This window comes from Symphalangus syndactylus, chromosome 13, assembly GCF_028878055.3.
Source record: "Symphalangus syndactylus isolate Jambi chromosome 13, NHGRI_mSymSyn1-v2.1_pri, whole genome shotgun sequence".
Lineage (NCBI taxonomy): Eukaryota > Metazoa > Chordata > Mammalia > Primates > Hylobatidae > Symphalangus > Symphalangus syndactylus.
The window spans coordinates 22,817,722-22,832,245 of record NC_072435.2 but is presented as its reverse complement, the minus strand read 5'-3'; the positions used below and the strand labels follow the sequence as shown (position 1 = coordinate 22,832,245).

At 42.7% G+C, this 14,524-nt stretch overlaps 1 protein-coding gene across 10 annotated transcripts in view; it reads right to left on the bottom strand.

The window, feature by feature from the left end:
• Positions 1 to 14,056, bottom strand: part of NLRP11 (NLR family pyrin domain containing 11) — a 41,539-nt gene extending 27,483 nt beyond the window's left edge. For 3 of the 10 annotated variants that reach the window (XM_063615261.1, XM_055236792.2, XM_055236791.2), the window contains exons 1-2: positions 13,925 to 14,056; positions 4,527 to 4,859 (exon numbers count right to left, since the gene is read on the bottom strand). In XM_063615261.1, the coding sequence (XP_063471331.1) occupies positions 4,527 to 4,797 (271 nt within the window). In that variant the 5' untranslated portion in view covers positions 4,798 to 4,859; positions 13,925 to 14,056. Of the gene's footprint in view, positions 1 to 4,526; positions 5,170 to 5,226; positions 5,488 to 13,924 lie in introns of those variants that run through there. The other 7 variants (XM_063615262.1, XM_055236790.2, XM_063615265.1 and 4 more) reach the window with 7 other exon arrangements.
• Between the last annotated feature and the right edge of the window lie 468 nt (positions 14,057 to 14,524).

The following is a 14,524-nucleotide window of genomic DNA, read 5'->3' as shown; positions in this document are numbered from 1 at the left end:
GCCATCCCAGAAGAGGTACTGGGTGAAGAAAGTGAAGAAAAGAAACGACGTCTGACATTCTCTTAAATATGCACGGTTTGGAGAGAAGTAAACAGAGCAGGTGAGCACGTACCTCATGAGGAAGGGGCAGCACAACAGTCTTGAGAATAAGATGATCAAGAGAAGCAGGAAGGATTTCTATATTCTCAGGGCCCTGGGCAGAGGCGGAGGGGAAAGACATTGCAACGTCCATGAAGTGAGCAACTCACTGAGTGGACTCAGCCCTGCTACCGACATTTAAAGGGTCACCATGGAGGTCACAGCCATGGTCTCCAGGAAAGATTTCTCTCAAACTCGGGTTCACTTCCCCCTCATTCACGCCCTCAGTAGAGAGTGGGAAAAATGTAAAGGATAATAAGAGATTACAACGTGGCCTAGGAGGCATGTTCAGTAGACTTTACGCGAGACTGATAGCAGCCCGTGGCCTGTTAGGAACTGGGCCCCACAGCCGATGGTGAGTGATGGGTGACTGAGCACTCCTCTGTATTTACAGCCACTCCCCATCGCTCACATTACCGCCTGGGCTCTGCCTCCTGTCGGATCAGTGGGAGCATTGGATTCTCACAGGAGCGTGAACCCTATTGTGAACTGCACACGGGAGGGATCTAGGTTGCACCCTCCTTATGAGAATCTAATGCCTGATGATCTGTCGCTGCCTCCCATCACCCCCAGATGTATATAGAGTATAAGAATCACGTAGATGCTCTGTAACTTAAAATATACACTATGCAAAACAAAGAATTCATTGGAATGGCTGAATGGCAGATGGCACACACAGAAGAAAGGATGAGGGGGCACCAGCACAGATCAATAGAACCGGCTGCAGGAAAATGAGCTCAGGGCTCCCAGTGATTCTACATCATGGTGAGTTGTAGAATTATTTCATTATATATTACAATGTAATAGAAATAAAGTACACAATAAATGTAATATATTTGAATTATCCCCAAACCATCCACCCCCACCCCTTCTAGTCCATGGAAAAACTGTCTTTCGTGAAACTGGTGCCAAAAAGGTGGGAGATCACTGCTTTATACCAGGACAAGCTATACGTTTTGGATACAGTTGTCCATAAGCTTCAGCTAGTTAAGAAAAGAGAAGTGAATGACAGGATAACCATGCAATGTAAAAAAAAAAAATTACTAATTCTGAAAGAAAACACTCAAGGAAGGAAAACAAGTTTACCACCATGTTGAGGTACTTAAAGTGTGATTTTTAAAGTATCTAAAATATAAAGTGAGGCATAGTTAGAGAAGATGGTAGACCAGAAGCTGGTAGTGTGCACCGCTCTCATGGAGAGCGAGGACAGAGTGGCAACACCAGCTCTTCAACTGGATTATCTAGGACACATGGGATTCATCAAGGAAGCCACACAACCCATGGAGAACAGAAGAGTGAGACAGGACAGCCACCAGCCCAGGGCTGGCACATGGCCCAGGAAGACTCCTGACCACAGGGAGATGGTGAGTGAGCGAGAGTCCCCACGGATCGTTATTTTACAGTGTATATCAAAACATCAAGTTGTATGCCTTAAGTATATGAAATTTTCATTTGTCCATTACATCACAATAAAGCCAGAAGCATGTAGGTATGGAAGGAAACGGTCTAAGAAAAATGTATGGCCTCAAAATAGAGAATATAGACAGAAAGATCAAATTCAGGTTACAGAAAAAAATCCTTATAATTATGGAGTATATAAATATGGGTGACAAATGTTTTAAAAAGAGAAAAGAAAGAACATTCATATTCACCCCTATTAAGCTCTTGAACTTTAAGGATAAAGAAATTATTCAAGAATTTAGCAAAAGGCTGGGCACAGTGGCTCATGCCTGTAATCGCAGCACTTTGGGAGGCCGAGGCGGGTGGATCACCTGAGGTCAGGAGTTCAAGACCAGCCTGGCCAACATAGTGAAACCCCATCTCTACTAAAAACACAAAAGTGAGCCAGGCATAGTGGTGGGCACCCATAATCCCAGCTACTCAGGAGGCTAAGTCAGGAGAATCACTCGAACCTAGGAGGTGGAGGTTGCATTGAGCCGAGATTGTTCCATTGCATTCCAGCCTGGACAATGGAGCAAGACTCCATATCTCAAAAACAACAACAACAACAAAAAAGAATTTAGCAATAAATAAACATGAAAAAGGAAAACAACTTTTAACAGGTTAACATTTCTCCAAACATATTCAGTGCCAGAAGACATGGAAGGAATTTATACAATATTAGAAAGGAGTGGCTGGAGAGTATTATGTCCAGTAAAATTCTCATTTGTGTATAAAGACTTGCAAAGAGTTTTAGACATAAAATTAAGGAATTCACTAAGGAATTCACTCATGAATCCTTCTCGGAGGCAGAGATGGAGGAAGCAACAATGAAGTCCAGTTAACTAAGGCAATGAAGTGAATTATTCATCACATCAGGGACAGGGGTATGCGATAAGCCAGGTATAGCTTTAAATATAGAAAGAAGCCTAAACAAAAAGATACTTGTGATTGCCATCAATAGCCGAGGTTATGAGCCTTGACTCCGTAAAGTATATATAAGCCATGGGTCAGAGGAGGAGAATAGCAAAGGAAGGCCAGAAGCCTGTGAGTCATAACGATGAGTGAAGACATGCTATACTATTTAATTGGGAAGATATGAGTTTAACCAAGTTAATATTTCATAAAAGTTGTCTTCAATATTAGAGGAATTTGAGGACCAAACTACTTCTTCATTCTAAAGAAGATCTACTGCTCACCTGTAAGACACATAGACTGAAAATAAGAGGGAGATATTCCATGCCATTGGAAGCCAAAAAAGAGGAGTAGCTACACTTATATCAGACAAAATAGATTCCATGACAAAAACTATAATAAGAGACAAAGAAGGTCATTATGTAACGATAAAGGGGTTGATCTAGCAAGGGGATGTAATGATTGTAAATGTATATGCACCCAACACTGGAGTACTCAGTTCAGCTCTAATAATTGCTTTATGTAAGAGAGACTCTAATACAATTATAGTTGTAGACTTCAACATCCCATTTTAGTGTGGTATTCATGATCTTGCTAAGTTCTCTTAACCCCTCAGGTATTCAGGTTTTCAACTGGAATACATGATTATATCTATTTTAGAGATATTCGGGAGGGATGAAATGAGCCAATGATGACCACCTGCAAAGGAGTGTACCCAGAATGTTAACTCTCCGTGATCTTTACACAGAGCCCCCTACATTTCTGTAGCTGGGTCTTATGGTAGGAGTGTTCCCGGGTGTTAACCCTCCATGATCTTTACACGGGGCCCGCTACATTTCTGTAGCTGGATCTTATGGTTCTAGGACAGAGCTCTATGCTGGGAAATCTGCTCTAGCTTAAGCACTTTCTTTGAGTCTAATCCTTTGGCTGGCTACTTTCATATAAGCTGGTTAGCATAATAACAGAAAATAAAGGTAGGATCAGAAAGCCACAAAATAGAACATGACCCATATCCAATCTATCCCTGGTCCTCATGTGATTTCCAGGTCTGAAGACTGGTTCTTTGGGGATGGAAAAGTCATGTATCAAAACCACCAAGCTAAACAATTCCATCAACAAGTGGACTAAGGACACAACTAGATGCTTCTCAAAAGAAGAGACACAAATGGCCAATATCTGATAGTCCTTGAAAAAAAGAATATGAAAAAAATGCTCAACATCGCTAATGATCACGGAAATGCAAATCAAAACCACAATGCGATCCCACCTTACTCCTGCAAGAATGGCCATGACAAAAAAAAAAATTTAAAAAGATAGATGTTGGTGTGGATGTGGTAAAAAGGGAACACTTTTACACTGCTGGTGGGAATGTAAACCACTATGAAAACCAGTGTGAATATTCCTTAAAGAACTGAAAGTAGAACTACTATTTGATCCAGCAGTCCCACTACTGTGTATCTACCCAGAGGAAAAGAAGTCATTATACAAAGACACATGCACCCACATTTATAGTGGCACAATTCGCAATAGCAAAAATATGGAACCAGCCCAAATGCCCATCAATCAACAAGTGGATAAAGAAATTATGAACACACACACACACACACACACGTGAATACTACTCAGTCATAAAAAGAAGCCAAATAATAGCATTTGCAGCAAGCTGGGTGGGATTGGAGACCATTATTCTAAGTGAAGTAATTCGGGAATGGAAAACCAAACATTGTATGTTCTCATAAGTGGGAGCTAAGCTATGAGGATGCAAAGGCATAAGAATGATACACTGGACTGCAGGGACTCGGCGGGAAGTGTGAGAGGGAGGTGAGGGATAAAAGACTACACACTGGGTACAGTATGCACTGCTCAGATGGTGGGGGTACCAAAGTTTTAGAAATCACCACTAAAGAACTTACTCATGTAATCAAATACCACCTGTTTCCCAAAAACCTATTCAAAAAAAAAAAAAAGGCCCAACACCCAGCTTCCTGTGAAGTGCCCTGATTTCTGCCCACCCTTCTCATGACCCCACTCACGGTTTCGTCTGCGAATGATCTTCCTACAAAGATCTTCCTTACGCATCATTAAAAATATGCTGTATAGCATATTCCATATATACTGTCCCTCATAAGAGATTGGCAACACGTTAGCCAGTTCTTCTTTTGTCATCTGTATCACTGGAACCTGTGGCAGTTTGAAATCAAGAATCTTGCGTGCCAGATACTTCTTAAAACTCTGAAATTCCTTTTCACTGAGATTCTCTAGATACCACAGCAGGTCAAAGTCAGTAGAATCCGATTCTGCCATCTTGCTTCTCCAGGGAAGGCAGACTTCAGAGAAGGGATTTTGAGGCACAAGAAATATGAGATCTAAAAAATAGATGTGGAATCAGACAATCAAACCACACAGTAATGCCAATTCATCTGAAGCTAACATCCTAGACAATTCCTGTGGTGTGATAGAAGCTCCTTTCTGATAGGCCATCAACGATAAGTCTGAACTCTTTCTGTCTGGGTCAATGGCCTCGTCGATTGATCTTGGCAAATTTCTAGGTTCTGTTAAGGTAGAACATCAGTTGTGTTAAAAGGCAACATTCTTACAGTAAAAGTTATCCCTGATTAGCAAATAGCATATAGGTTGAGAATTGAGTATCATATAGAAACTTTGGAGGGGAAGTGTTTCTTTTGAAATTGTCACCCCTGTGCCGATTGGAAATCTATGCTTATGGTCTCTTACGAGATATGCTGTTGTATATGAAACTCCTCTATGCTATAATAATCTGTATAGCAATTGGCTGTATTTACAATGACTGTACTCCTTGGAGGTATGTCATTGATATGTAGAAGGACTCCTAATGAAGAGGCAACTGTTATAATAAGCAAACAGGCTGTTTGTGGTCTTGTATGCTGCTGAAAAGAAATCTAAGTTATGATGTACTCTGTTCTGTCTTGTTAGTATATAAATGAGTCAAAGACAGCCCCTAGGTTATTTTTTCACTCTAGGCTGAAATCCGTTAGCGCATAAAGCCCATTGGCTTCAAACTCAAGTTTTTTATACATCCAATTGTTTTAAACACAGCCCAAATAAGGAGATGTTCAGCCGTGTAGAGCCTGCCTGCTTTGCATACTTCACAGAACTGCTCCCAACATCTGTCGCAATAGGTAAGTCCCCAGGGTCAAGATGACTGCAAGGTGCTACTGCCCTTTGGAGCTGTCAGACCTAGGAGATCTTCCTCCCCGCTGTACTGAGTGGTCTCGCCTACACACACACACACACACGCACACACACAGGTTGACTCTCCAATTCTACCCCACCTCTTCCTCTCCTCCTGAGTAGGGACCCACACACTGTAGCCCCTGGCCAGGCTCCTGCTGGGAGAGACATGCCCCACACACAAACCTGCGAAAATGCCACCCAAGAACTCATGTGTGCAACTGCCACCCCTTGGTTATCTTTTCCCTTGACCAGTTTCTAAACCCTGTGAGCCCCCTACACCTGTAAGTTTCAACGTCAGTCTAATACTGGTATCATCACACTCAGTCATGGGAAGTTGAGATTGCAGAGTTGTGACTAAAGAATCCATCCCAGAGCTTTGACCCAACACAGTCAAGGCACTCAGAGTTTATGACAAAGGTGGAGAAAGAAGATCTGATCAGATATGAGTGGATGTGGATTGGCTAACATCTCCATGGTTTTACGGCAAATGCTTTGACACAGAGAACAAGGGATAAATAGTCCCTTTGGGGGTGTAAATGAATGTTGGAGAATGGCAGGTATCTGCTCGAGGCTAGACTGCTCGATCTCCAACCATGAAATAAACCTAACTAGATACTCAACTGTAACTAGGTTGTTGGGCGTAAAGAAACCACCGGTGAAGCTGATAAGATGTACCAAGTACAAGACAGAGTCACTGGTATTGTAGACGCACTCAACAGTGATGCCTATCTGAAGGGCAGAAGTAGGCACATTAAGCTTGCAGACCTCACATACCAGGGACTGTGTTAGAAGACAGAGCCACTGGGTTGGATCTGACTCCACCGTGGCCATGAAGTACATGGAAAGATACTCAGGATTCCCCAATAAAGGGGTAAAAAAATGGGCATACTGACATGCACCTATGGTACCTGAGATTTGCAGCAGTGCTATGCAAATCCCCAGTGCCCAACAAGGTAAGAGCTCTGACACCCCTTCCAGAACATTTTCATTTTCCCTAAAGGACCTGTAACTAGTAACAGTCACTCCCTGTTTCCCTCTTCTACCCTAAAGGAGCTTTTAAATGCATGGTTGAGCTGGCAGTAAAAAACAAGGGAGTTCCCGAGTTCTAGAAGGCAGGCATGCACCCAGGGAGTAGTGTTAATGTTAGGTCAGGTGAAGTCAAGCAAACTTTGGCAGCCTAGAGCTCAGTTTTAAGAAACCATATACAATTTTAGGGCAAAGGAGAAGACAAACCCTTGGAGGACAGATGAAAGGCCACCACTCAGAGGCAGGGGACAGACAAATGAGAAGGTTAACTAGAAAATCTCACTGAACAGGGTGGTGTGGAATTCTTACTCTGGTCAGTATCGGGTCTGGAGGAGGAAAGGGGGAGCAATCACGCCCTTTGAGTTTCTAAACCTAAGCTGGACTTCGGAGAGTAATCATTCCATAGCTTTTCGTCTCATGTATATTTTTTGTATCCTGGACCTAAATGCACAAACATGCTAAGAAATCTTTCCAAAACTTAGTTTTTAAAAAATGTCTTAATCTCTCAACTCAGAAAAAAAATTGTTACATGAATAAAATGGAATGTGAAGCCATAAAGACTGGTCCTAGGTCTATATTTGCTGGACCCAGAAAGATATTTATAATATACTATTGAGATAAAAAGCAATGAATGGGACCAGTACCCTGACATATGTACATACAGGTGTCGTGTCGGCTGAAGCCAGGATTTCAGGGTGTACAGAAGAGAGTTAACATGACAGGTCCGAGACTGCCGTCTTTAGGATCTGCCTGCTACGTTGGCTGTTGGCTAGCATCTGGAACTTGGATGTGGAAGGCACCCCCCACCCACATTCCCAGAGCTGATAAGAGTGGCTCACATGCCTGTATCGCTTGTACAGACAACATGGCTTATGCTGAAGCTTTGCAGTCCTTCTGGGAGCCTGGAAGCTTGCATTTTCCTTCCATCTGAGCAGTGAGCCAATTTTCTCCGCACTGTTTAATGCATATTTTGGATTATGCTAGGGAGAGGATGCCTATGTGACCAGCTCTCTCTCTCTCTCTCACACACACACACACACACACACACACACACACACACACACACACACACACACAAACCCGAGCACTGAGTTTGTAATGATATTCCACAGTAGACAACACCTCATGTGTGTTTTTTATCACTTGCTGCTGGGGGAATTCCACACGTCCTGGGTGACTCTGCCAGGAGAGGACACTCAGGAGGCTGGTTTCCTCTGGATTTTGTCCCATGTGCCTCTTTGCTTTGCCAATTCTGCTTGGTAGTCCTCACTGCAATAAGTCACAGCTGTGAACAGTACTGTGCCAAGTCCCAACTCGTCCCACCTAACCCAACTAGGGGATGGCATTCAACACCTGACACACAGGGTAACGGGAAATAACCCCACAACATCGAATGATGTCCTCCTAAACTCACATGACCATCTCTTACCTTGCAGCAGGCAACCCCATTAACATTGTTAGTGATGGGAGATTTGCTTTCAGGTCTAATTACTCCCTTAAATTGAAGTCTCCATCAGGGCAGGACCGCCGTTTCTCTTTCTCCCCGGTGTTCTCAGCCTCTGCATCCATAATTGACACTTAGCATATTTGCTAAGAGGTCAGTTCTTTTCATGCTCATATGGTTAACAAGATTGCCTTAGTCGGCCGGGCGCAGTGGCTCATGCCTGTAATCCCAGCACTTTGCGAGGCTGAGGCGGGCGGATCACCTGAGGTCAGGAGTTCGAGACCAGCCAGGCCATCATGATGAAATCCCATCTCTACTAAAGACACAAAAAATTAGCCAAGCATGGTGGTGGTGGGCACCTGTAATCCCAGCTATTTGGGAGGCTGAGACAGGAGAATCACTTGAACCTGGGAGGCAGAGATTGCTGTGAGCTGAGATAGCGCCACTGCACCGCAGCCTGGGAAACAGAGCAAGACTCTGTCTCAAAAAGAAATAAAAAAAGATTGCCTTAGTAGTCTCAATGGAATTTCTCTTCTCTCTCACCCTGAAATGATATCTTTATGTCATGACTGAAGATGTCAAGAGAAAAATTTTAGAACTGAGGCTTAGAATTTTATCAGACTGCAAAATTAGTAATCCCATCAATTAAAGTAGATCTGTACTTCTCATGGAGAATACTCATTGCAACAAATTTTAAATCCCATGAGAGCTAAGCGTGCACATGTGTAAGGCCACTGAAGCCCCATTTAAGTATATCATAATTATGGAACCACAAATCCACATTGATACGAAATATGCATTAAATGGTGCTGAGAAAATTGGCTCACTGCCTAGATGGAAGGAAAATGCAAGCTTTCCATCACTATACAAACAAAATTCAGCAAATAAGATTGGGTTGTATTTTTTAAGGAATGATTGGGACTTAATATTTAATTAAGAAATATTTAATCATGCCCTTGTTTCTGATTTTATACTTATAGAATAAGGAATGTTCCATAAGCTTTATGCATCTTGACTCTGGGGCTTAATAAAAACAGATGTATATCTGACCTTTGAAGAAAAATATGTAGACAGAAGAGATGAAGATAACAGAGAAGATTTTAAAGTTATTGATTTAAGAACTCTATTCACAATCATTGAGGAAATATCAATTAGACATAGAACTTGAAGAGACAAGAAGTTATAAATGGCTAACGCATGTATATACAAAATTGGCACCTGGTAGTTCAGTCAACAGCGACTTCCAGCAATCAATTTAAAAAGCATTGCACTGTGGTCAGATGAGAGTATGAAATGTTGGTGTAAAACAGTGTTTTGCCTTTTGAGAAAAGTAACAAGAGCTTTTAATATACATACACATGCTCACTCAATATTGCATTTTTTTTTTTGAGGAACTTAAGCAGAGTCACTAGGCATAAAGCTTATGGAATACTCTTTAAATCATCCTATACAATGGTATAAACTCAGAAACACCTGAAGCCTGACAAGGACATGATTAGACATTTCTGGTGCATTATTATATATCATCAACCCACTTAAAAATCATATTTTAGGCCGGGCATGTTGGCTCACGCCTGTAATCCCAGCACTTTGGGAGGCTGAGGAGGGCAGATTACGAGGTCAGGAGATCGAGACCCCCTATCCTGGCTAACACGGTGAAGCCCTGTTTCTACTAAAAATACAAAAAATTAGCCGGGCATGGTGGCACACGCCTGTAGTCCCAGCTACTCGGGAGGCTGAGGCAGGAGAATCGCTTGAACCTCAGAAGCGGAGGTTGAGTGAGCGGGGATTGTGCCACCGCACTCCAGCCTGGGCAACACGGCAAGACTCTGTTTCAAAAAAAAAAAAAAATCATACTTTAAAGAACACAAGAAAAAGCTCATACAACAGTGTTTAGAGAAGTATGAACTGTTTGAATCTAAAGGTAACTCCACTTTCTTAAACATATTGGAGGGAAATACAGTTGACTCCTGAACTCAGAAGTCAAAAATCCACGTATAACTTTTGACTTCCAACACTCATAGCCTACTATTGACCAGAAGCCTTATCAACAGTCAAATAACACATTAAGTAGACTAACATCTATATTGATTGCATTCACGACATACCTGACTTTAATTTTTTAAGTATTTCTAGGCTGCCTGGTTCATCTACAAGTTGTCATACATCTCCCCCAAAATTCTCCAATATATTTATTTTTGAAACTTCATGTGTAAGTGGACCCATGCAGCTCAAACCTGTATTGTTCAAGGGTCCACCGTAAATCTGTTAAACACATTTGTGTAACACAAGTGTTTTCTTCTTTTAAATCTTGTATCTAGGTGTTTTCCCCCCCTAAGCAAACAAGTAGATTAGGGATTAATAAGTGAAGCCTCACCAAGTCCAACCCTTCCCCAAATTCCCAAACTCTTCCTTCCTTTGACTTCTATTTCACCACTGCCTTTCTTTGAACCCCGTCCTTGTAACTGAGACTTATTCTGAGAGACTTGAGTTCAGGAGTCAACTGTATTTCCTTCTAGTGGTATGTTTGTCTAAGAAAGTAGAGTTACCTTTACACTCAAACAGTCCATATTTCCCTAAACACCGTTGTTTGAGCTTTGCTTGTGTTCTTTAGAGTATGATTTTTAAGTGGGTTGGTAATAATGCACCATAAATATTTAATCACGCCCCACTCAGTCTTCAGGCGTTTGATTTTATACTGTGACATAGGATAATTCAAGGAAAATTCCATAAGCTTTATGCCTAGTGATGGCTTCATAGCTTCCTCAAAAAAAAAAAAAAAAAAAAAATGCAACGTTGAGTGTGTGTTAAAAGTTTTTATTACTTTTTCCAAAGGGCAAATGTTTCACACCAACATTTCATACACTCATCTGACCACACTGCAATGCTTTTTAACTTGGTTGCTGGAATTTGCTGTTGACTGAACTATGAGGTGAGCTGCAACACCTGCACAAAAGCTGACGCTACAGCATTGCACGTCCCGAGACGGTGTTGCATCAGAATAGCTGATCACCGCACAGTTGGGCACTTCAAGCACCTGTGACCAGACTTTCTCAAGCACTGAGACACACGGGAATCACTTGGAGAGTCTTCAAAAACCCCAGTGTCCTGAAATACAGACACTGATTAGAGACTTTGGAGGTTGGGCCCAGGAATCAGTGTATTGTTCTAATCCCTCCTGTAAATTCAGCAAAGTTAAGAATCAATTTGTAAACTAAAAATAACATGTTAAGACCCCCTCCCCGCCGACCCCCCGGCCACAACCAACTGAGCGGACCCCCTCCTGGCCAAGGGGACCTGAGAGATACTTGATAAAAAGAATTATTGACCATGGCAGGAAGAGAAGTCAAACCTCCTCCTATCTCCTTCCTGTCGGAGCCTAGGCACAACTGACTGGCATTAACATTAAAATAGAGCTCAGGGCTGGGTGCAGGGGCTCACGCCTGGAATCCCAGCACTTTGGGAGGCCAAGATGGGCAGATCACCTGAGGTCAGGAGTTTGAGACCAGATTAGACAACATGGCAAAACCCCATCTCTACTAAAAATACAAAAATTAGCCAGGTATGGTGGCGTATGCCTGTCATCCCAGCTACTTGGGAGTCTGAGGTGTGAGAATCGCTTGAACCCGGGAGGCAGAGGTTGCAGTAAGCTGAGATCGCGCCACTGCACTCCAACCTGGGCGACAGAGTGAGACTCCATCTCAAAATAAAAGTGCGGAAGATGGACAGAATAGATTCTTTGTGGCAATAAGATACCAGATTATAAACAAGACCTAAGGCAATGCCAGGCAAGGATTAAGTCATTCTCAAATGAAAAAAATCTCATTAAATGGCTAAGAAGAAAAGAAAAACATCTAGTGTAATTGTCACACGCGTCTGTGTGAAGAGTCCATCAAACAGGCTTTGTGTGAGCACCAGGGCTGTTTATTTCACCTGGGTGCAGGCGGGCTGAGTCCGAAAAAGGAGTCAGCAAAGAGGGTGGTGGGATTATCATTATTTCCTGTAGGTTTTGGGATAGGAGGTGGAGTTAGGAGCAATGCATGCCTGCACCCAGGTGAAATAAACAGCCTTGTTGCTCACACAAAGCCTGGTTGGTGGTCTCTCCACACGGACGCGAGTGACTGTCATGTGGGTTATGTTCCAACCTGACTCTGGTATCGCATCACGTGACAGACAGACCAACTCCCTACCCCAACTGAAGCATTCCTTTCTACTGCCTCCAAGTCTCTACACAAAGCTCAACTCTTTCAACCAACTGCCAACTAAAGAATCCCTGAACCCCACCTGTGACTTGTAAGCTCCCACTTCAAGACATCCCACCTTTTTGGGCCAAACCAACGTACAACCTCCATTTATTGATTTGTGATGTTGCCTGTAACTTCTACTTCCCTAAAATACACAAAAATAGTTGTGACCTAACTGCCTGGGAACTGCTTCCTCAAGGCTTCCTGTGTGTTTTTCCCTGGGCCACATTCACTCACATTGGCTCAGAATAAACCTCTTTAAAATATTTTACAGAGTTGGTTTTTCTGTTAACAAATCAATACCTTAGAGTTCCGTTGAGCATTCTTAAAAGCAGGGAAGCTACCTGAGTGTTTAAAGTATCCTTTCCCCCCACCCTCTGCAGCAACGTGGGTGGAACTGGAGATCATGACGTCAAGTGAAATAAGCCAGGCACAGAAAATAAATGTCACTTGTTCCCACTCATATGTGAAAGCTGAAAACGTGGATCTCATGAAGGTAGAAAGTGAGATAGTTACCAGAGGCTGGAAAGGATGTGAGGATGCAAAAGAAGTTGGTTAATAGGCACAAACGTGCAGTCAGACAGAAGGAATAAGTTCTAATGTTTGTTAGCAGAGAAGGCCGACTGTAGTGAAGAATTTATTATATATTTCAGAATAACTAGAAGAAATTGAAATATTTCCGGCACATAGAATACTTAAGGTGATGGATATTCTAAATACCCTGACTTGATCATTACACATCCTATGCCTATAACAAACATCACATGTACCCCATAAATATTAAATATTATGTATCAATTTACATTTAAAAAAATTCTTGGCCGGGCCCGGTGGCTCACACCTGTAATCCCAGCACTTTGGGAGGCCAAGGCGGGCAGATCACGAGGTCAGGAGAGCAAGACCAGCCTGGCTAACACAGTGAAACCCCATCTCTATTAAAAATACAAAAAAATTAGCTGGGCGTGGTGGCGGGCGCCTGTAGTTCCAGTTCCTCAGGAGGCTGAGGAGGAGAATGGCATGAACCTGGGAGGCAGAGCTTTCAGTGAGCTGAGATCGTGCCACTGCACTCCAGCCTGGGCAATAGAGTGAGATTCTGTCTCGAAATAAATAAATAAATAAATAAAAACATTCTTTTCGTCTCTAACACTTTATACATCACATGGAAGAATGGCATCCATAAGGCTATGATGATGTGGTAGCTAGGTTTAACCACTCCACCCACAATGCACATACACTTCAGAACATCATGCTGCACACAATACATGCAATTTTATCTGTCAACTAAGTTTGCAAAAAAAAAAAAAAAAAAGGCATGACACAAATTTACCCATGTGAACTTGAAAAAGGTAACACAGCTTGGCCTGCCCTTTGGAACTTTAGTCATTTTATTCCCTCACCATATTATTTCCAGCTCCTAACCAAAGAGAAAGCTAAAGAACCAATGTTACGTAATAAAAAAGACCTTAAAATCCAAAGAAGCAAATTGGCCAGAAAGGTGACTCACCAACCCTGCCACCAGGTCTCCTTGGCCGGTCGAAAGCAAACAAGCCAGGAAGCGGGAAGAAAAAGGCGGTGCCTGCCCCGTGATTAGCCAGCTGACTCCTCTCTTGATTGGCCAAGGTGGGTTCTTGATGACCTTCGCGATGGAGGGGAAATACTGCTGCACCTGCGTATTTCTGCCCAGAGGCCCCAATTGTCTTTCTCCACCCAGGACTAAGCAGGGTCTGCTGATTAGAAGACAGTCTACACCCCATTTATGATGTTGGAGCTCATGGGGCTTCTGAGCAAGAACCCCCAAAACAATTGATTTAGGCAGTTCTGGGGGAAAGAAGTTCTCCACCAATAATCTCGATTTTGGATAACCATCTATACAGTAAGCTCCATGAGGGGAATACACTGTCTCGTCTACATCACCACCTGGCAAGGATCCTTTCAAATCTGAGGGAGGCCATAACTATTTGTGGAACGAATGCAACCAAAGGCATGTTTAACAGGTGACAGAATTTGCAGAGGCACTTCCTAGATCCTCCACCCAGGGGGAACCGTCTTGGCTGCCTATTGGAATCACCTGGAAACTTTTAATGAAGACTGATCACTCACTCCT